Source organism: Opisthocomus hoazin, chromosome 7 (assembly GCF_030867145.1).
Source record: "Opisthocomus hoazin isolate bOpiHoa1 chromosome 7, bOpiHoa1.hap1, whole genome shotgun sequence".
Taxonomy (NCBI): domain Eukaryota; kingdom Metazoa; phylum Chordata; class Aves; order Opisthocomiformes; family Opisthocomidae; genus Opisthocomus; species Opisthocomus hoazin.
Window position 1 is genome coordinate 37,329,927 of NC_134420.1, and position 22,317 is coordinate 37,352,243.

General features: G+C 45.9%; 2 protein-coding genes across 4 annotated transcripts in view; one reads left to right on the plus strand and one right to left on the minus strand.

Moving 5' to 3' along the window:
* The window catches only part of EIF2AK4 (eukaryotic translation initiation factor 2 alpha kinase 4), a 43,599-nt gene extending 42,733 nt beyond the window's left edge, over nucleotides 1–866 (minus strand). For 2 of the 3 annotated variants that reach the window (XM_075426460.1, XM_075426459.1), the window contains exon 1: nucleotides 646–866. In XM_075426460.1, the coding sequence (XP_075282575.1) occupies nucleotides 646–798 (153 nt within the window). In that variant the 5' untranslated portion in view covers nucleotides 799–866. The remainder of the gene's footprint in view (nucleotides 1–645) is intronic. The other variant, XM_075426461.1, reaches the window with a different exon arrangement.
* Nucleotides 867–5,172: 4,306 nt separating this feature from the next.
* GPR176 (G protein-coupled receptor 176) overlaps nucleotides 5,173–22,317 on the plus strand; it is a 44,044-nt gene continuing 26,899 nt past the window's right edge. Inside the window, exon 1 of the mRNA XM_009931796.2 lies at nucleotides 5,173–5,902. Within this exon, the coding sequence (XP_009930098.1) occupies nucleotides 5,674–5,902 (229 nt within the window). The 5' untranslated portion in view covers nucleotides 5,173–5,673. The remainder of the gene's footprint in view (nucleotides 5,903–22,317) is intronic.

The window sequence follows — 22,317 nt, forward strand, 5'->3', positions numbered from 1 at the left end:
CATTAATTAGTTGTAATTAAAAAAACCCCAACTACAAAATCGGCAGTTAAAATATTAAATTCTCATGGAAACAGTCACAGTTTGTGTAAACCACAGCACCTAACAACTGTGCAAAGATCAGCAACGTCTACGCCAATAAGATTAATTAATTAAGCAGGCATGTAATCAGTTGGTTAAGGGATGAATTAAGCGGCAATTTAAAAAAAAAGCCCGGCAATTACTTAAAACGCAAGCTATAAGCACAGCATTAATTGCAGCGCGAAGGCACCGACCAGGAGCCCAACGGCGCGGGCGGGCGGCGCGGCTGCTCCCGCGGCGGGGAGGACCGCGGGCAAGCGGCACCAGGTCCGACGCACCGGGCCGCACCGAGCGGGCCCGGGCCCGGCCCCGGCCCCGGCCCCGGCCCCGGCCAGCAGCCCCCACGACGCTCCCACCGCCCGGGCCCGCGGACGGGGACCCACGCCGCCTCCTGCCGCGCCCCGCTCCCCGGGGCGAGACGCGCGGCCCTGCCTCGCCAGCGACCCAGGGCCGCAGCGGGAGCTGAGGGACGGCGGCGGCCCGGCGCCGGCGGCCTCCCCGCGCCCCAGCCCCCGCACCCGCACCCGGGCGGCTCCACGCAGGCAGCGGGCCGGCGCCACTCGCTACCTTCCAGGCCTGGCTCTGCCGCAGATCCTGGAAGTCCTGCCCGTAAATGGACTCCAGCACCTGGAGCTCGTTCTCCTGCCGCAGCTGGTAGCTCTCCGCCGGCTCCGCAGCCACCTCCGCCGGCAGGTGCTGCGCGCCGCTCGCCTGGGCCATGTCAGCTCCCCGGGCTGGGGCCGGCGGCAGCCATGGCGGGCGGCCCCGCGGCTCTGCCACCCTGCCAGTAGCGGCGGCGGCCCAGCACCGCCCCCGGGGCGGCGGGAGGAGGAGCCGGGGGGCCCGAGCCTGCTGGCGCGTCCGGTAGCGGCGTCTGTGGGGAAGGCCGGGGCTGGTCCCGCAGCCGTCGCAGGAGCTGCGTGCTGGGGAGCGGTGGGCCGCCGGCGGCCAGACGGCTCTCGGCGGCCTTCCTGGGGCTCTGCCAGCCGTGGGCCCGCCTGCCTCCCCCCCAGCGCGCCGTCCTCGCAGCCGTGCGGGCCCGGAGCAGCCGTGCCTCAGCGGGTATCATCTCGAGCTGGAAGGGACCCAGAAGGATCATGGAGCCCAACTCCCTGCTCCTCGCAGGACTACCTGAACTAAGCCAGGTGACCAGGAGCATCGTCCGGGCGCTTCTGGGACTCTGACTGCCTTGGTGCCGTGACCGCTTCCCTGGGGAGCCTGTTCTGGCGAGCAGCCGCCGTCTTGGTGAAGAGCCTTTTCCTAATGTCCAGTCCGAACTTCCCCAAGATACACCTCCCGAAGATACACCTCCAGGTACACCGCAAACACAGAGATATGCACCGCATACGAGTAGTTACTCTGCGGATTCTTTTTATAGACCTCAAAAAAGATTTGTAAAGGGGAAAAAGAACCGCAAAATTCAGAACAGATTTTATGTGGGGCTAGGCCTGGATAAAAATCCACGTTTAAACTGAAAAACTGTTTCCACTGAGGACTGCTGTGACAACTGCTAGGACCTGGAGCACGAGCAGCCGTGCACAAAGTGTGGCCAGAGCCTGAGAGCAGCCCCTGGGTTTCCTCGGTGGGACTCGCCAGAGAGGCAGCTCGGGCTTCTCAGGGGAGTGGTGGTAGGCACGAAAAAAAACATGCTGTTCCTCAGCCACTGTGTGTGGTCACTGCTGAACAGAAGGATTGCCACCAGATGATGTAGCCTTTGAAGTTTTGAGATCTTAACGAAAAACCCCCAACTAAATTCATACGTACAAGCTTGTCCATTGGATGCGTAATGCCCAGGCGAAGAGAAACGCTACAGTAGCCTGCAGCTTGCTACTGTGCGCCCACAGCTATGCTGAGGTGATCTCTGGTGTAAGGAAATGTAGGAAACAAGCAGGGTCCACTGAAACGGAATAAACTGCATCTTGGAGTTTTCCTTCTGCCCTGGACCTAGTCACGTTCATACCAGGATCCCCATTAGTTATACTGCCTTTCCCCTAAAGATCAAATTGTGTCATCTTAATGGAAAACAAAATAAGTTTCAGAGCCACATGTGCATTATTTTAAACCTCTACTGTTGCAGTATAATGGACTCAATTTCTCTTTACTTTTGTAATTTCATGAAAAATCTTCCGATGTTTCGCTTTTATTTTACTTACAAGGTTTCTTTCAGTGGAGTTTTGGTGATCTTCACTCTGACCTTTGCCTACACACTTTTTGTTGTAAATAGACCACTTAAGGAGGGACTTACTCTAATGAATAGTTTCTATAGCCCTCAATTTGTGCCTCTGAAATTGAAGACTTGTTACATGCATACTTTTGTTTCTCTTTCAGTTTCACTTAAACTAAATTGTTAGAGTCCCAGCTGTGACCATAACTTATTTAATATCTGGTAGTTTCGTAATGTCATTAGTATCTAACCAAAAACAAGTCTTAAACTGTAGCACTTCTGATGCTGTTCTCTGTTCCTTACTACATCTGGGAATACCTGCAATGTGCATTCAGTGGTTTTTCTGTCTCCTCTTTTTTTTTTTTTTTTTTGGTGGGAAATGCATGACCAAAGCTGTGTAGTGTTTATCTAACAACAATAGAGATCTCCTTTTGCACAGTCAGCTGTGGCCTGGGGTGCTGCAATTGTCTACTAGAGCTTCTTGCACCTTCTTAGAAGTAACTGCTATATTTGAACCACTGGTGCACCTGGGTATGCTGATCTATGAATTTGTATAAATAGTTTCTCTGTGTTAAAGACTAGAATTAAAACTTTCTAGGCCACAGACTCATCTTCCCTCTCACACAAGGACACAGCAAGAATGGCCAATTTGAAGGTACGACACAGTAATTAAGAAACTTCAGTGAAATTTTCTCTAACAGAAATTACAGGTTTACACTTTCCAAGCACTTTGTGTGGGGCGCACAGCCCCAGCACAAGGGAGACTTCTCCCTTGTCACGATGGGTGGGTCAGGTAATGTTATGCATTGTTAAAGCTGCCTGACTGCTCCCATTCTTTGTGACTTGGCAAAATTTTAACCAGTTGGGATGAACTGTTCTAGACCACATGCCTACTTCAGTTGATTTTATTTTTTTCTCTTAATTTCTTCTACAATGATTCATTGTTTCCAAGAAGAAAGCCAGAGGAAAACAAGAAAAAAAATTCTTGATAATTTAAGAAGTCTTGTACCCCAGCAGGAGTGTGAGAATTTGATGGGTGAGGGGGAAGAGTCTTTCAGCGCTGTGGCTTTTCTAGCTAGCCTTGTGAAAATCTGCATCAAGTAAACCAAAGTATATTATTGGGAAGTGTGTGTGTGCGGGGCAGTATTCACATGCTCTGTGCAGGTTTACTGGAGTACAATGAACATCACTGAAGAGTCCGCCTGCTCCAAACACGTGCCCCAGACTGCATCTGGACAGGTTTCCTTCCAAAATTCAAGACACTTGCATCCCACAACATTAAATTGTAATGTTTATTTTAATTGTAATGTAAATTTTAATGTTGTGGGATGTGAGAGTGTGGTTCCACTTCCCCCTATGCATGGTGAGGGGAGGTGAGTGGAAAAGGAATCTCCTTGGGTGAGGTGGAGCAAGGGGAAGGGTCCTGAAAGGAGGAGCTGAAGAAAGGGGCTGCTGCGTGAGGAAAGGCGGCTGGGATGTGGAGGGGAGGAGGTCAGACTCTGGTCACGGAAACTGGTCAAAATGGCCACAGGAAAGTTGAGGGACCAAAAGTGGGAAGAAGCCAGTTCGGGACTCCCAGGAAACAAACTGAGGGGAAGAGCATGGTGGAAGCTGCTGAGTATCGCTTGGGGAAGGTGGGGAAAAAACTGGGACTGGCTGGACGTGGTGAACGGGTTGGGGAGTAGAGGAGAGAGGAAAGAGTGAGAAGGTGAGTGAGCCTGGGACCGGGCTGGGAGTGGGGACGAGCCATGAACTACTAGAAGAGGGCCTGGAGCAATGAGCTGGGAGAGCTGCGCTCCCGGAAGGGCGAGAGGAGGTGCGAGGGGAGCCCTGGCCCACAGCCGCCAGGGCCCTCGGTGGGCTGGGGTGGCCACAGGCCCCGTTTCCCTGTGGTGAGCAAATGTCTTCGAACCCACGGCAGAGCACTCGGCTCTTCCTTGCACCACCTGAGCCTACAGGAGACGGGACGCGGGTCACAGAAACACACGCTGTAGGTCTGGGGTCCCTGGAAAAGCCCTGCTGTGTGGGGGTTGTACGCAGGGGTAGCTGTGCAGGGGTAGCTGTTCTTCCAGGGGCCACTTCCAGGTTCACTGGCCAATGGCCAAAACCTCTTTTGGCTCGATTTTTAACCGGCTGTCCTCCGAAGATCTTCAAATTAAAGGCAAATGTGCATCCGATGTATGGGTGCACACTTTTTGTACAATTAAAACCCAACTTAATATGTCTATAGAGGAGCATTTCCATCAAATTAAGCATTTAAAAATAAATATCTATTTTAACAAATAATATGTATATACAGAAATTAGCCCCGTCTTTTGAAATCCCGTCCTCAGAGTGGCAGACCTGTTTCAAAATACCGGTTTAGAAACCCCAGCTTCCAGACAGCGCTTGCCGCCACGGGCACACAGCCGCCTCCCCTCTCCCCCGCGACGCCCGCCCCGGCGCTCCCCACCAAAATGGCGGCCCGGCAGGCAGAGCCCCCCGCCCCTCGGTAGCGCGGTGGAGGCGGGAACTCGGCGGCCCTCCCCGCCCCGCCGGGCCGCTGCCTCCCGCGGGCGGCGGGGCTCGGCGGGTCCTCCGCGGCGTGGGGAGGCGGCGCAGCTCGGCGCCCGGGCCGGGATGTCGGCGGGCGTGTCACCGCCTGCCGCGCCTGGGGCGGGCCGCGCGGGGTCAGACGCGGGGGCTTTTCGGTGCGCTGCGGACTCGGGTGCCCCCCTCCTGGGTATTCGAAACGGAGTCACTGTTAACCGGGAAGCCACTGGAGCGCAGCGGGAGCCGCTGAGCCCTCGTTTACTTCTCTGAACGCTGCCTGGGGGTCGTCTTGGCGCCCGAGGAGGGGCGCGGGCCGGAGCCGTGTCTCGCCACAGGAGGAGGAGGAGGAGGAGGAGGAGGAGGAGGAGGGAGGGAGGGAGGGAGAGAGAGAGGGCTAGGAGGCGTGCGGCGGTGAAGGAGATGCCTGTCCGCCCTTGGGGCTGTGAGAGCGGCTAACGCCGAGGCTGGGAGCGGCGCTGGGGGACGGAGCTCGCCCTCCGTCAACTTTCCTGGACCGCTCTGAACGTAGCGTGTATCGGCGTGCGGGGTGACCTTCGGCCGGGGCGAGCAGGGTGAGGGGGTCCCTCTTCCGCCGTTATTGCAGTGAAACGGGCTGAGGAAACGCCGCGGTGTTGTGGAGCAAGAAACATGGGACAGCTGGTCGCAAGGAAGAGCCTGCCTTGTTTTCTGTTTTTCTTTTGTGGCTATCATGATTTACAAGGTGGAAACGTGAAAAGCCAAGCCTGCCTTCCGGGACACAGCGATGTGGTGAGGATGCCTCCGAGTGCCAGAGACGGGGCTTTGTCCTCAGCAGCGTTTGTTTGCCGGTGGGCTCCGTTCAGTCATTGAAGGCAGGGGCTCAACAGCCCACGGTTATCGAGGGAGGCAGGATCTTCGCCATGGGATACGACAAGAGCTGGGTTTCGAGGAACGATAGCGACCATGCCCCATACCAGGCTGTGAGCAGGGCCCTGGCGCTGAGGAACGCCTCGGCTGGGCCGATGGGGTGGCAGGGCGGGAACGGCAGCCAGGCCGGTGTGGCCGAGGGCGAGGAACATGGCCAAGAGCAGACCTACAGGCACTTCACGACCACCGTGCAGATCGTCATCTTCGTGGGCTCGCTGCTGGGTAAGCGAGCTTTGCCGGAGGTCTCTGTTGGTGCGATTTGTTTGTCCTTACGGCCAGGGACTGCAGACCCAGTGGTGGTGGCTAGCATCGTTTGCCGCATTAGCAGCTCTTCTTTTTGTGTTTTAAGTCCTCAGGTGTATGATTTCATGTTCCTTGTGAATTTCTGATGTGTAAAAGCTATTACTGTAAAAAGTTAGATATTCATCACAGATGAGAACTTGCACATTATATGTATGTATTCCTTAGTAAACTCTTCTATCAGAATTTAAATGGGCAAAAATTTAACAGGTTGATTATACCCTGTAATGGGATCTGTTCCCTTTACCGTAGAAAGGGGCGTAGAGTGCTTTAAACAAGTTTTGCTGAATTTCTGTTTCACATTGCAGTAGTTCTGCATTTTGTGCCACAGATTGCTGGTGAATCCTTTGGAAGGACTTTATGCTGTAAACGTGTATAACCATGTGCAATCTTGCCCGCTTGTTGTACTTAAATTAGGAATCGTACACTTTAGATGTGTGGTAGTAAATGGATAATACATGGCTGTATGTGTATATTTGCTTGTTAGATGCTTATAGTACATTCTTTTGTTAGGAATACATGTGAATTTCTTACAAAAAAAAGGAGGGCAAAATAAGCCTTTTAGTGAGTCAGTTTAGCACTGTTTGGGAGATCAGTGAGCTGGATTTCAGTAAAATGCTGCTACCATCTCAGTCATTGAAAGCTAGTTATTGGAAATGGTGATGAGGCTTTAAACACGAGGTTTGAGTGAGAAACTCTTCAGCTTTCTTAGGTGAGTTCAGTAGGACTTTGCTGATGGTCGTTGGCTCGTGTTGTCAAGGATTTGAGTTTTGTCTTTCCTGATCTTGAGTAATGCTAAAATCTGTTTCTGTGGTCGTGGTATTTGATTCTAATACTGATTTTCTCTCAGTAATATTTAATATTACTTAAATAATATCTAAGAATATGGTAAGTATAGTCTTGGAACAACTGAGCTCTAGGCTCAGTCAGCGATACACTTACTCGTTATTGCTGTAAATCACTCAGGTTTTTGGCCTCAATTATTCCTCTGTCTGGTGGGGGTAATCCTCATGGTTATTGCTTTTTTTCTATTTAACACGTATGTAGTGTGGGGACAAGACTCTCTCATATGTTGGATAGTGCCTGCTGCAAAAGGATAGCCAGCAAATAGTGACCTAGAAATAACCAATTTGGATGAGGAAAGTCAGAATTTTAATTGTTTTATCTTTTTTGGGTTTTGAGCCTTAAGAGTGTACATTTGGGTCATATGTCCAGACTTACTTTCATGAGCATGAATCCTCAAATTTTGTTTGAAGAAGAAAACAGACACTGTCATGTAATCATGCTTTCAGCAGCTAGGAGTCTTTAAAAACCAACCAATCGAAAAATACCATAGCTATAAATTTTGCAAGACTGCTGTTAGTCATGGTTTGGCACTCCTGCAATTTGCCTTTGAGAGGAAAAGATTCGGACCTGTTATAAGGGGCTGGGGCTTATCTGCAGATTGGGTGGCTGGGAGGCTGATGAAGCTTCCAGATCAGTAACTTCTCCAGGCCTATCAAAGAGCAAAACAGGAGAAGTCATGTTTTGTTTTTTTTTTTTTAATATGAAAATGCAGTAGTCCAATGACGAATGTTATCAGCGTACCTCGTGAATTTACAGTGATGGAAACCAATTTTAACTATTTTTTTTTGAAACTGCCTTCTTTTCTGGTCTCCTTGCTGCCCCGAAACACTATTTTAAGAACATTTATGACACATGCTACTGTAACAGCTGAAAACTTGAGAGTCTTTAAAAATGTCTTCCCATATCATCTCTGTGAATGTACTGCTATTCCCTCTTTACTGAATTGAAACAAAGCCACAAAGAAGCTGAAGCTGTGATCTCCAGAAAGTCTCAGGGCTTTGGTGCTTGCATGCTGAACCCTCATACGTGCCAGAAGTTTTTCTTGTGGATGGGATGCACACTATCTCTGCATCAGCGGGGGAGAACAATTTGATATTTACCTCACGCTTATGCTTGCACAAATGCTGTTAATGAAGTTTTCCTCTTGATTTGTTCTCTGCCATGGTCCTTAGAGCGTGAGTGGAATTCAGCTCTTTTCTCCCTCAGGTAAGCCCCTCACTTGAGCTACGGAATAGCAGTTCTTTGGTCCAGTGAGTCTCAGGTTGCTCTTTGCAGAGGGGAAACCCTTCAAGGGGAGTTAGGACTATCCTTCTCCCTAAAGCATGAGATGAGGGGCACTGTCCTCAGAGGTAGCACGTGTGGGTTTGAATCCTTTCTGGTTTAGGAGGATGTGCAACTTGTACATCCCACAATGTCAGTGTATGTCCAAGCCACTTGGCTATGGGATAAAATAGCACTACCCTTTCAAAAGGGAAAAATGATTTCTGCTTCCAGCTTGAAAGGGAACAAACATATGTGCCTTAGTCTTGATAAAGAATATTGGGGTCTGATGTGAGCAGCAGTCTACAGCACGGAGAGGTCCAGGTCCTACAAGAAGGAACAATCACAGTCGGGGTTGTGAATTGAAGTTAGGTTCCTGCTGCGCGGAAAAATGTGATAGTGACAGGAAGTTATGAGAGAGATGTACACTATGTCTTTCTCTCCTTATTTGAGACCTGTGGGAACACTTGTAACAGTAGAGAAATTCTTGTGTTAGTTTTCCCTGTGTTGTGAAAGGACAGTGCTGTGGTGAGTGTTTCATGGCACCTGCTGAGAGCAAGAAAGAGTCAAACTGTTCTTTTTACAAAACACTGAAAGCACATCCTCAATTTATTTACTTATTTTAGGAAGCAATAGCAATGGTACTAGATTCTAGTATTTCTGTGTGCCTTTAAAAGGGATTATGTGGTTGTCACAAGCTTGCCAAAGCTTGAATCTGGACGTGACCTTAACGTGTACGTCAGAGGGTCTAACTGGTAGATCCAACCGGAAGTATCAAGAAGAGGCTTGCTAACTGGCAGGTTTTTTTCCTATTGTTTTTTATCGTAATTTGTAGAAAGTTTTCATTGTTAAATAATTCTGATTTTGTGAAGAATATTCCATGTTTGGAATAGACAAAACATAATTATTAGCTTAAAAATCGCTTATAAATTAGGGCAGTTGGAGATGAGAGTTCTCCAGATAACAGTTGTGAGTTACAGAGTTAATGAAACTATAATGTGATTAAATGGTACAGTTTTAAATAGCAGTTCATGTGACTTCGAGTCTGTTTGCACAAACTTCCTACTGTTGCTGTTCCACTGCTTGTGTGGAAGTTCTTGCTGAGCAGACTACCTATGATGTTAATATTCAAGGGCTGAAGAATAAGATGGGGTAGATCTGCATCTCTGTACTTTGAACCTGACTGATACTACCTGTTATGCGCTATGTTGGCTGTAGCCTACCAAGAGGTTTCAGCACAAGACAGGAGACACTGGAAGGAGGAATTTGGTCAGTTTAGTTATCCTGATCAGCAGCCCAGTTTGCCTCTATGAAGGAAAGATTTACGGTGTACTAAATACTTGCAGGCCATTTCTGTCTGTGATGCTTAGCTGAGCGCAAGAATTGGGGAATTCATCTGAGGAGCTTTAAATGCTTGGCACGTGTTAATGAACTTACTTACCAAGTGCACAAGGTGAGGTACCAAGTATGTATGAGACTAGAAGGCCTTGTTAGCGCTGTCTTCCTGTGCAGCTCCATGGTGAGTAATGCGAGTTCTTATAGTGATGGCATGTGTTAGCCTGTAATCCATCAGCTCAGGGCAGGGCTAGAATAAAATAGTGCAAACGCTTGCCACCAGTGTTTCTTGTTCCGCTGTTTGAACTGTACTTGGATGAGGGAGTGTGGAACATGTTGCAGAAGAAGACACAAGTGTGCTGAGCGTCAGCAAAAGAGCTAGGAAAAGACCCATGCCTCTCATTACCACTTTCCTTTTTTGATCCACACCCGTACTTGGCACTCCATGAAACCAAGAGAGTGGGTGCCTCGGGAACTCTGGAATGGGGGGTCTGGTGGGTTGCGCTCAGTACTCTGCTTTGGCCACAGCTGTGCAGGTACACTATGATTAAATCTGTTGCTTCTAAAAAAAGGTACTATAGGACAATAAAAGCCAAAATAATTATGCTGCTTCTGTCAACTCTCTTATATAAATGACTTTTTTTTTGGACCCTTCAATTGCCCCTAATTGGCTTAGCAAAACGAAAGCTAATGTGGTGAATTTCTGTAAGTAATGCTGCGACTTTCATTACCTTAAATATGAGGGAAAGTGAAAGGCACCAATGGGAGGAACTTGCTGATTTTACTGTCCACTGGAATGAGATGCAGGTGGGAGCAGTGTTGCATGAGAAGCAACACATGCTGTCCGCACCAATTCCCTTCGGTTGACTTAATCCTGTGTCGTAAATGGTGTCAGGAGATTCGAGCTTTGCATGTCCTGACTTGTTTTGAAAGGATGTAGAAGTTGTTAGTGGAAGGACAAGAACGGTAGAGATTTGCTTTGAGATTGATTGCTTCACTTCCACTAATCTTGCACAGACCTATCTGCTCTGCGGTTCCCTGTGTGTTCTGTCTGACTCAGGTTAGATAATTTTTTACTGCCTTGTAAGAACTGTAGGGGCTCTTTTGTTTTGTCTAACTTGTGTTTCAGGCCAGTTCCCTCCACCTACCACCAAATGGATGTGGCTAAGATGACAAAGTCAGTATTAGTTGTGGAAGTGAGTGATGATTTGTACTCAGAGTGATATTAGATAGGGTCCTTAGCTGGCAAATTCAAATAGCTGCTATCAAAGGAATCGTGGTGTTCACGTGAAGTTGATAAAAGGAAGGATAACATCTAGGTTTCGAACTACTGCCTTGTCAAATTATGAAAGTTTTGAAGATGGAGACCATATTCTCCATCCTCATGATTTTTCTTGGCATGTTACCCTGTTTGTCTGTCTCTGGGTTCTTGTCACAGAGTCTTTCTTTTGAATCTGTCCACTTCACAATGTTCTTCTGCCACCTGTTGCTGTAGTAGTAGACTGCCATCGGTGATACAAATCCATAACAAAAGCACTGTTTTTCATGGAGTTTCTAAAGTCGCTTCTCTTTGAGCAAGAGTAAAGTGCTGCTTGGGATTTTTTTTTTCTTCTTTAAATCAAAAAAAGAGATTTGATGAGTTTTACTGATTGTGCAGGGATTTTTTTGAGGAGGACTGACAAGTACCATTTGAGTGGTAGAGAAGGAAAATTTCTAGTGTTCTCATGTCTGTGGGAATTTGGTTCTTCTTGCTGGAAAATGGTTAGGCTTCAGCTTTTCCATGATTTGTTGGGACCATAATGATTGTCATGTGCCAGAGCAATGCAGGGCGCTGGTAGTTGTGCCCATGACTCTCTCATTCTGCTAGCTTGTCGGTACCTTTCCCACATGTGGATAGGGATTGTTCTCACAGGGCAAACTGAGGAACCAGGAAGTTCAGGAGCCTTTCAAGAGGAGACCAATTTTTGTTGCGTGCTACTGTGGTGAAGAGTATGATTTGACTGACTGAGCTCAATGGGCCAGGAAAGTGAGACTCTGCTGGCTTCCCCCATAGTGACTAAGGGGCTGGGAGCTACATTTGGCTGTGCAGAAGTATCTGCATTGGCTTTACAGATGAGAGGACCCTAAGGTAAAGAAATTTGCACCATTCGAGAAGTCTGCTGTGCAGCAGTTCTGTTATATTGCCCTAGGAAAGTGTTTCTTGGTTTTTGTTTTCTGTTCCCGCCCCCCTTCTGAGACCTGTGTAAACTAGGTGCATTCTAGGTTTTCTCTTGTTTGTTCTCACATCGTGAAGACCATATAGTGAGATGGAGCTCATGCAGTGATCTCACTCTTCCATTTTTTGGGGCATATCTCAGGCTGTTTGGGGTGCTAATGCACAGAACATGGTGTGAGGATTAACTACAGCATGGTAGAATCACAACTAGCACTGCAGTATGTTTCAGTAACGCACAGCAGAGCAGCCAGCCTGCAAAGGGGGATCGTCAGTGCTGTTGGTGTTACTCATCGCACACAGTCAGAAGAAATAGAGGTTTCAGGTCTTTCAGTCTGAGGTCAGAGGGGTAGGGCAAAGTTTATAGGTTGTTTTTAATTGGATTCAATAATTTAAATTTGTAACCTGGTATGTGTAGTATTTTTTAATTCAGATAATTTCTTCTCTCCACCCCCTCCTCCAGCATGAAAAGAAAACAGCAAAAAGCTCTGGTGTATTCTTGGCTGCTATTCAAAAATGAATTAACAGTTTATGAAAATAGAGTATTTGAACATGGTAACTGTGAAAAAATATTAGCTATTTCATTCAGAATAATATGGAGTTACTGCTTTTACTCTTGTGGCTGTCACTAGTTTGAAAAAGGATACATGTGAACAATGATTTAATAGGTGACAGCTGATGAATGGCAAATCAAAGATGGTTTTTTTTTAAGGACTTATGATGACATAGGGCTCCTTTTCAAAGCAAGTAAACTTTTAATAGCTTTCTTTTTTGTCAAAGATGATTCACGAGGTCAGGTTTGCAGTGGATATAGGAATAGAGCAATAATGCTCTACAGAGGATGTTTTTCTCTTGCCATTAGAGGTAATCAATCTGTAGAGACCAGTTATTGCTTTAGCACAGCAACCAAACCTTTGACAGAATCATAGAATTGTAGAATAGTTTGGGTTGGAAGGGACCTTTAAAGGCCATCTAATCTAACCCCCCTGCAGGGACATCAGAAGGAGGAGGGAGCGTCACTTCTGAGCTCGCTCTGGGAGCGGTTGCTGGAGGTGACTGCGGTTGCCTTCAGTTGAGTGCAAGTGGTGGGAGGGGATCTTGGAAGAGAAGAAGAGGATCTCCAGAGAGCGCTTGTAGCCAGCGTGCACACTGAGCTTAGCTTGAAAGGGAGAGAAGATTGATGGGTGAAATACACTGGACAACAGCACCTTCTGTCATTCTCGGGAGGAGGGAAAGGAAGACCAGGACTAACAGTTGTGAGGGAGATCAAGATATAGGCTCTGTCACTCTTAACATGGATTTTTCCACAGTTCACTTATTTACATACGAGTTTGCATACTAATATGACTGCAGTTAAATGGAGGAGCTTATATGAGTAGTGCTTTTCCTGATTGTAGCGTGGGTGTAGCTGGATGTTCGTGTTGTGTTAGGTCTAGATGAGATTATATCCCATTGTCATGGTGTGTAGTTTCTATTCTTTTAATATTTCCCATGTCTGAGAGTCTGCATGTGCTCCTGAGGTTATTTGAGTCTGTTCATAATTTTCATGTTAGCCAAGTAGATAAAAATGCATGAATTCCTTCTTTAAAAAAATCATTCTTTTCAGTCATGTAGGGAAAAAACCCCGACACATTAGACAATTGATGAAAATTATAATGAGAAAGAGATGTCCTCAGTGCCAGTGTTTACTCCCCAGACTGAATTTGCATCTCGCAGCTAGTAAAAAACGCACAGAAAGTATCCCAAATAATCCCAAATCCCGGAAACTATTCCCAGGCCTTGTAGATCAGTGCCTTAACTGGGGTTTGAGGAATGAGGCTCTTTGTTACTTTTGTCTTCCCACATCTGTCTTGTACAGAAAGAAATTTCACTGGACAGATTGATGATGCTGTGATACAGTTTGAACTCTAATCTAGTTGTTACAGCCCTCTTTTGGAAGCTGTGGGTTAGATTGGTTACTTCCTGGTTTCTAACCACGCTGTGACGATATCAAAGGGAGGTGTCCTTTGAAAGAAAACAGTGCACTTTGAGACAGATACCAGATTTCCAAGTGAAAAGTGAAGCCCTGCTGCCTTCCCAGTGTCCTGCAGAACAAGCAGAGGCAAGGCTTCAGGCTCGCCCCTCTTCCTGAGGGTTTCCCACAGTCAGTTTGGCTCCAGCCTCTCCCTGCCCTTGAAACTGATTTTCATCTCTTTGTCTTGACATCTGTGCACAGCAGATGTAAAATGGAATTGTTACATCAGCTGATTTATAAAGGGATAGATCCCATCTGGGGTACAATCCTTAAGTAAGTTGCAGTCTAGGTAACATGTTTGTAAAGGCGAATGTACACTTGTATTTGTATCTTGGAATAGCCACCAGTGAAGTTTGCCATGGGCATGTCTATAGAGAACGAAGGAGGGATTCTTGCAGTAGAATATACTGCAGGTACATGATTAAAGGCTAGACAAAGAGAATTTTTAAAGAATGGGGAGCACATCTGCAATAGCTCTAGCAAAAATTTGTAGCCTTGCCCCTAGAAAGGATAGAACCATCTATGGGGGAAAAAAAAAAGTGCATCAAAGGTTTGGGGATGGGAAGGATGATGTATTTTTTTTCTACGGGTGTCACTTAGAGAAATTGGAAGTGTTTTAGATGAAATCTTCTAAACCAGACACTTTGCATAGATTAACTTTGTTGCTGATTAGGTGGATTAGTTAAAGTTTGGCAAAGCAAAAAGTGACTGAAAATCAAGAAGCATCAGGTGAATGTAATGATATGAGTGGTAATATTTGCATGTAATAATAATTGCAGGATAATAACATATTATGGTGTCATAACATCATGGTAATATTTTTGTCCTGCCTTTTTCTATGTGTGGTTCCAAGCCTCAGGAATGATGGACCCTGCAACAGTAAGCCCCGTTCAGTTTGCACCCTTGATAAAGCCTGTCTGGAACAGGTACTATGCTTTTGCTTTTTATGTGTTTTCAGGTGAACCACTAAGCAGTTCTCTTTGGAAGAAAAATTGAGTTTGGGGAGTGGGTGAAGAAGAGGGGTTGCGAGCGGCTCTGTGGTTCCCGTTGCTATGGACACTGCTCTTCTTCCCCTGCTTCAGTAGAGGCTGCTTGGCTGGCGGTGGCTGAGGGGCTGCTCAGACAGCACCGCCGCCTTGTGAAAGGGAGGCGCTGGGAAAATAGCGATTTACCCAGTCCGGAAATGTGCGAGATGCAATGATTTATACCTGTAATGCAAGTGCCTGATACTCTGGGCATAGTGTATGCTAGAGTGTTCCTCAGACACGTACTGGGGGGTTAGCCAATGTCTTTAAACGTTTTGTGTGTTGAGGATGTTAAACTGATCCCTATTTAGCCTGAAACTGATTGATAGCAGTCATTTTACTGTCTGCAGTCCCCATGTGAACACTTTAATGTCAGATGCGAGCCAGAGCTGTTTAACTAAGTGACTGGATGTCATGTTTTGCTTCTGATTGTGAGTTACATTTGCTGAAGTGCCAGCTGGTGTATATATCACTGACTGTTTTGAACTTCGGTGAAAGTGTAGATACATCAAGATTTTGTTTTGGATACTATGGGCAGTAAGTTAGTGTTTCAGGCATGAATGAACCCAAGCACTTAGGAAGAGTTTTGAATGGTATTAGTTCTGTTACTGATCTCATTTATTGGCTTGCTATTGAGCAGGAGCCATGAGGACTTAAATGAAGTTTTTATTCTCTTCCGTTCATCCTTAATTTCTTTTTTGTGTGGTGTTGGAAAAAGTAAGCTTGGCACTTACTGGGAACATTTTTCAAGGTCTAGGAAATTGTGTACTTTTCTCTCACTTAGAAAAGATGCTGGTAAGTGTTTAGGTGCTGCTGAATCTCATAGGCTGATGAAGGCGAACCTGCTTCAGCTCTGTGTCTTCAGGTCCAGCCGTAACAAGGCTGAGCACACATTCCCAAGAGGCACACATGCACACAATACATGTATATATATATGCACGAGCAGCCACACAGATGACACAGAAAGAAAATGCAGCACTCATACAAACACAAAGAGCATCAGTGGCCTCGTCCTCTTCCTCTCTCTTGCTGCTCAGGATGAAAGCCCATTAGTATAAAATACATAAGCATATACACGTACAGACATTAATATGGATTACTCTGTAGTAGCTGGTCTTAGACACCCACTCTACCCAGTAGCTGGCCCAGGATGCCCTGGTTTCCCAGTTGCCTCATGCACAAGACACACAGATGTAGATGGGTCTCTCCAGGAGCTGGCCCAGAGCTATGACCTTACCACCAGCTGACCTCCAAGTCCCAAGGTCTCTCTGGTAGCTGGCTTGTACCTTGTCTTCCACTAGACAACTTTCAGAGCCCTCTTGTCCCCCCTGTTATCTGGCCCAGAGGTATAGCCACACCAATATTTGCCTCCTAAGGATCTTGTTGTACTTGCTGGCTAGTCTGGCTTGATTTTTGTGGTGATTACACACTGACATACACACCAAGACAAATGTACACTCTCTGGTCTCTCCAGTTGTTGCCACCCTGATGTGTGGGCCCAGATGTCCTGTGGTCTGACTCCAGTTACTGCACTTGGATCTCTGTATGCACACAGACCTATGGAGTAGAGAGCCACGAAAAGAGTCAGAAACAGAGTTTAATGAGAAGACAAGGATAGACTGTATTGATCAGGTGCAGGGCATGGCCAGACAAGCATACTGACCAAATGCTAGTTTATAGGTGGCTTTTATCCCCCTTTCCCTCTAGTGTTCCACATATGTTCCTTCCCAAGCCACCTTCAACTCTCGCTTTCCCCACCTTCCCCCCCCCCCCCCAAACATCCCATAATAAGTTTTGTACAGTCCCAAATGCTCATCACCTGCATCCCACAATGACTCCCACACTGCTGGGCTAAAGCCTCTCTGTCTGAGGGGAGGCCTGGAGAGCCTCTCCCACAGACGCACGGGTTGGGGTCACCCCTGAGGGGCTGAGGGTCCCCTGCGACAGCCCGGGCAGGGTCTTCTTTCTCTGAGCGTGTTATTGGGCTTCCCACGCCTGCCGTTGTGCCTCTCTGCTCTTCTGTGTTCATGGAGGAGAGCCTGTAATCACATTTCACAATGTAAACTACAAACTGTACTTCTTTTTTCCTAATTTGTGTATGATGAGGCTCTGAGATCATATGATAGATTGCGTGTGTACTAGTGGGAATATGGGAGGTATTTTGCAGAGAAAAACAAAAGTGGATTTTATATACATCCTGTATATATTTATTCAGATCCCTCTGCCCCCCCGCCCCCAGCCCATCACAGAATTTGTAAATGACTCTGCATTCTTGGGTGTCCAGCATAGGTGGTCACTGAGGCAACAGCTGAACTGGAAGTCCAAGGATTTGGGACTTCTCTGTGTTATGTTTCCTGTACTTACTGTCTCAATATCTAACAGGGAAGGAGTTCTCAAAATGTTCTGAGCATGGGCTGGGTACTGCTAGAAAGTTTGCAAATGGCAGAAATACCAGTGAAACAATTATTTTATTGTACCTCTCTTTATTTTACTGCTGATTAAATGCTATCCCTGTAGGAAGTACAGCTTCTTGCTTTCTGAACGGTGCTGTTACATGTAAGCCTTTTTTATTTTTAGCATCTTTAAATTAGTTTTAGCAGCTGGAAGCAGGGACAAGAACTGGTGCGTTGTAGTCGGCCAGCTTCCACAGAAACGTTACAGTAAGGAGAATATCCTTGTATTGGAAGGCTGGCTGGATAGGCAATCGCATAACCTCTCATGGTAAGGCATTACATTAGCCTGACAATGCAAATGGATATTATGGTAGTAACAAAAGCAGCAATGAATCTGAAATGGCGGTGGCAGGGAGGGCTCTAATTGTCTTGTTCTCTGCTCATGGTCTTTTGCTGTTGTTGGGGATTGTTGGGATATTGCTGTGGACTGCTGCCTTTTTAAATGCTTTATGAATTATGATATTCAGTACTGTAATTTACATTCTTCTCCATCGTGAATAGTCTGGCTTACTTCCTGACAGATATAATCCTTCCTTCTGTTCTGCAATTCTCTTGGGGAATAAAAATGTCAGTAATTTTTGGAGGGACAGAGGCTCTGTTTCTAGTCTGCTTTTTTCTACCACCTTTGACTTACCCTGTTGTCTGTCAAAGCAATTCCATGCAAGAACTCAACAATTTCTTTCAGGAGACTGATAAAATGTGAAGTGATCTTGCTTTTCATGTACCCTCTTGTATCTGTCTCTACATACCTTGTGTTACTTGGCTTGTGTTCAGGCTCCAAGAGGCCTTACTTTTGTTGTGTATCTATTTCTTATGGCATAACTGGATCATTTCTCTGACACTGTAGAACAAACAACGAAGTCAGTCATACAAGGGGTGCAAATACATTTTCTACTGCTGTTGCCTGAATTAATTAGAAAAAGTGGAAAACATTGAAGTAGGGTGTTTTTTGTTGTTTTAATTTAATATCTGTGGTTTTGAGGAGTATCTAGAACAGAGAGGATAGTCTGATTCACTTTGTCTATTTGCTGTATTAGGCTGTTTATTTCCCTTAGCCTTTTCAGAGCAACATTACGTACAGGCCCTTTGGGACTGTGTCAGTCAGAATCAGGAGCTCCTTTGTGCCTTTTGGCTTTCCCCACTTTTTGGTTTAAATGCGCTCCTGCAGTTTTCACCCTTGACTCCAGTTCGGTTAAGGTGCAGGCAGCCTGTCCTTCTTTTGCAGGTCTCTCTTGTCCTGAAAGGTACCCCATGTCTTAACGTATTAAACTCCCCCTTCTCAGCATCGTCATCTCATTCGTGCATTGAGACTACAGATCTCTACCTGCGCTTAGCATATAGAGCTCTTAATAAGTCTCTTAGTGACAGTGGTTATGAAGGTCCCGGGCTTCAGTATCCTGGTTGGTCACCTGAGCTGAACCTCCAGAACATCCCTTGGACACTTCCCTGTGTTGCTGACACTGATGCAGACTGACCATTGACCCTGTTCTTCCTTGTGAGCTGTTGGGAGATCGCAGGAGGTCCACTCCCTTTGCACCTGACACCCTCTCCGATGTCTCAGAGCCAGCTGGCTCTGTGCCTGGTGAAGCAGCCTCCTGCCACTGTCCTTGGAGTCCTCCCTGCTGCAGGCGTGTCCAGCGTGTGAGAGGACACTCTTGCCCAGACAGATACTGTCCTTCCCCGGGACTCGCATACCCAGCACACGAGCTGCTACAGTGGGAGTGAGACTGTGCAGCGGTGTTCCTGAAGGCCTCATCTGGGACCTTTTTATTCCTCTTAGCTGTTCCAGTTTAGCCATTCCCACCTGAAGAGGATGAGGACCAGGCACTCCTTGCACTGCACACACACACATAAAAAACCTGCCCCTGAGCAGGTAATCACACGCGCTGCACTCCGTGCAATAGCACGATCTGTTCCTGGACTTTGACTGGCACATTGAGCTTAGTATATGAAGTTTTTATAAGTTTTATTAGTTTAGCTTGTCTTTTGCTTCAGTGATTAGGATTGCTCTCCTCCTACTGTATGGTACCCTTTTTAAGATGCTTAGCAGTGAAAGAAGACATAGCCTGGATGAGATGAACTGAGGAGTGAGTGCGTGCATGTGTGAGTGAGCGTGTGTGGATAAGCAAGCTCATCTGTACCTTTGCCAGTGCAGGCTCCCAGTGCACTCTTCCATCTTTGCTGCCCCCGTTCACTACGCTCCTCTGGTTATCTAGCTGCTGCCTTTTGTCATGTTGTGCCCTCTGGCCCAGCCATGCTCAATCCCCTTGTTGGGATCAAGGGACCACCTTCCAGACCTTCTCACATCCCACCCTCCCACATCCACTACAGCAGTTGCTTGGCAAACACTCACAGCAGCCTCAGCAAACTCCCACTTGCCCAACGCACGTGGCCATCAGAGAAACCAGACCAGCCCCAAGCTCACCAATCTTGCTTGCCTTCCCGCTGTTCCTGTCTTTCCTGGGCAAAACAGCTGTGCCCCCTGCCCTGTTTGATTGCCCTTCATTTGCTACATGTACTCCACAGCGAGAGAAGCATTCATCCTATTTTGTCTGGAGTGCACAAATACCCTGTGATGGCTGATGGAGCATCCATCTGTTTTTTGCAGATACATGGTGCCTCCATCTTTTGTGGGCTAAGTCTGGGACACTACATGTATATGTACAGTGACATTGTGTATATGACAACTAATCATCAGGAAGTTACAGTGGGATGTCACGACATACACTTCTCTTTAATGTGTCCGTATTTTTTGAGAGCATGTGTTTTAAAAGATACCATGCTTATTTTGCCCTCTTCACCCAAACATTGATGCATTAATAGAAAAAGGGAACATTGCAAGGAACATCACGTACAGGTCAGCAGAATTACTATAATACTTAGAAAAAACCCTCAATAGTGTATTACAGAATGTTCTTTTGCTTCACTTATAAAAAAAATTTATCTATTATCCTTATTTTCATCCACTATAGTTCTCTAGTGTTCAAGTTAGATTTGGCTAAGTTCAGTATTCTATGTCTGCAATTTAATTTGAAAAAAGAAATAAATTACCACCACACTAAAAATTTTCCAACCATAACAGGCCTCTGTAATAGGACAGTGAAGACATCCTTTTATTCAGTTTTTAAAACACGATCAGCAGAAGAAAAGAATCTAAAACACCCATGCAGTTGGCAAAAGCTGGTACTGCATGATGTGGTACCAGCCTCTGGAGACTTATTTTGATTATTTTAGCATTTAAGAAAGCAAAATTGCACTTCAGGTTCCAAAGGAGCCGAAAAACACTGAACTACTCTTTGGATTCTGTTTCTCCAGTAACGTGGACACATCTGAAGAAGTAGCTGTCTCAGAGTACCTTATATTTGCTGGGGCTAATCCAATGGTCAGACGTGGCTGCTTTGCACCCAAAAATGCAGGTTACAAGGTCAAAGACATTTCTATGCAATACAAAACAAAGACATTATATGTGGAAGAGTCTAGGAGGGGCAAATAGAGCCCTAGAGCCTCTGGCATCTGTGTACGCTGCTAGTAAGTGGTCATTCAAGGTCCTGTGCAGCTTGCTGTAGGTGACCCTGCTTCGGCAGGAGGGTTGGACTAGATGACCCACAGAGGTCCCTTCCAACCCCTACTATTCTGTGATTCTGTGATTTCTTCATTCAAGATCATAGAATTGTAGAATGGTAAGCAGAATGTAGAGAGTTAACAAAGATGGTAGCTATTTGTATAGCAGTGTTACAATTGATGTTACAATTATGTGTATTTTAGGATCATTGATGAAGTGCTGTAACAGTGTCTGTCCATACATTCCACTATTTTCAGAGGGCAGGGGTACCTTCACAGTCCCCAAAGTCTGGTATCTGAAAGAGAATTTCTTTGATTTTTTTTTATTTGGAGGGGTAGAGGGAGGCCTGGTTCAGGTCTGTCCCTAGGTGAATTAGGGTGAGTTAGGCTGCTTGCAGGCTGTCTGCCAGGCTTCCCTGTGGACTGGGAGACAGGCAGGTTTTGAGTCTGCTTCAGTCTTCTATCAAGGCAATGTTCATATATGGTATAGTCATATCTATCCAATAATACTATTCTGGAAGAATGAGACCACTCTTTTTTTTAAATTGTTGCAATTTATCTCTAAAAGTCTGTAGGCTTTCTGTGCTGTATATCTAGCTCTAGTGATAAAAGTAGATTATCTCAGAGACTGGCGCGGCTGCTTGGGCTGAGGTGGCTGTCTTACATTGCTGCAGGGTAGAAAGAATGTGTAAACCCAAGCAATAAGAATAGCCTGAATGTGAACTGATTCTACACATATCATACTGCAAGTAAATGGCTCTATGCAGTCTGTGTTGGAGCCTCAGGTGGTGAAAACGCAATTGCATTTCCATATGTTCTCAGTTGTTAGTGTAAAGTACAGTATGATCAATACAAGGTAGCAGCTGCTCTACAAATAAAGTATCTTTGTCTAATTTTTGCTTTAAAGAACAGAATTTCTCAAATATCTTTGTTTTATTTTAGACATGGACTTGATGTGTTTGCCTTTACCATTGATTTATCCAGGCATGCTAAAGGAACCTACTTTTGCTGTGCCACAAATGAAATCTATTAATCTAGCTATCTTCTAAAGATGAGTTTTCTGGGAAAGACAGCAATTTATCCCAAAACAACCTTCGTGTTTAAAAAAAAAAGAAAGCAATATCCATCTTTGTACACATTTTTGCTTTGCTAAGTAATAGTTGAGATTATTTACCTAATACATTATCTCTCGTATGTAAGAGAAAAGCTTTTGTCTGGTGTCTCTTCTAATTCAGGCAATATATTAGCTAATTAATATGTTATAATTTGTAAGCTGTGTTTACACACAAACTTGCATTTGTTTACATAAACCTGCCTTAAATGATCACTCTTATTCAATGTCAGCATCTCCATTCAGATAAAAATGAAATTAATGTTCAAATGGTCTTTTGCACCTGGAGTACCAGCCATCCTATGCCGGAGTGACATTTGAATTGAACTACCACACCCTGGGGACAAGCCTATTGGCATAGTGTGCTGAGGTTTTTTGGTGCCCAGCCTCACTAAGTGACAGGTGCTTTAACTACTTAGATTAATCTGATAGCACAATCATTTCTCTTGAGCTTTGATACCTTTATCATTAAACTTGTTTAACATCTTTAATTTCACACACGCAAGTGATTACCACCAAT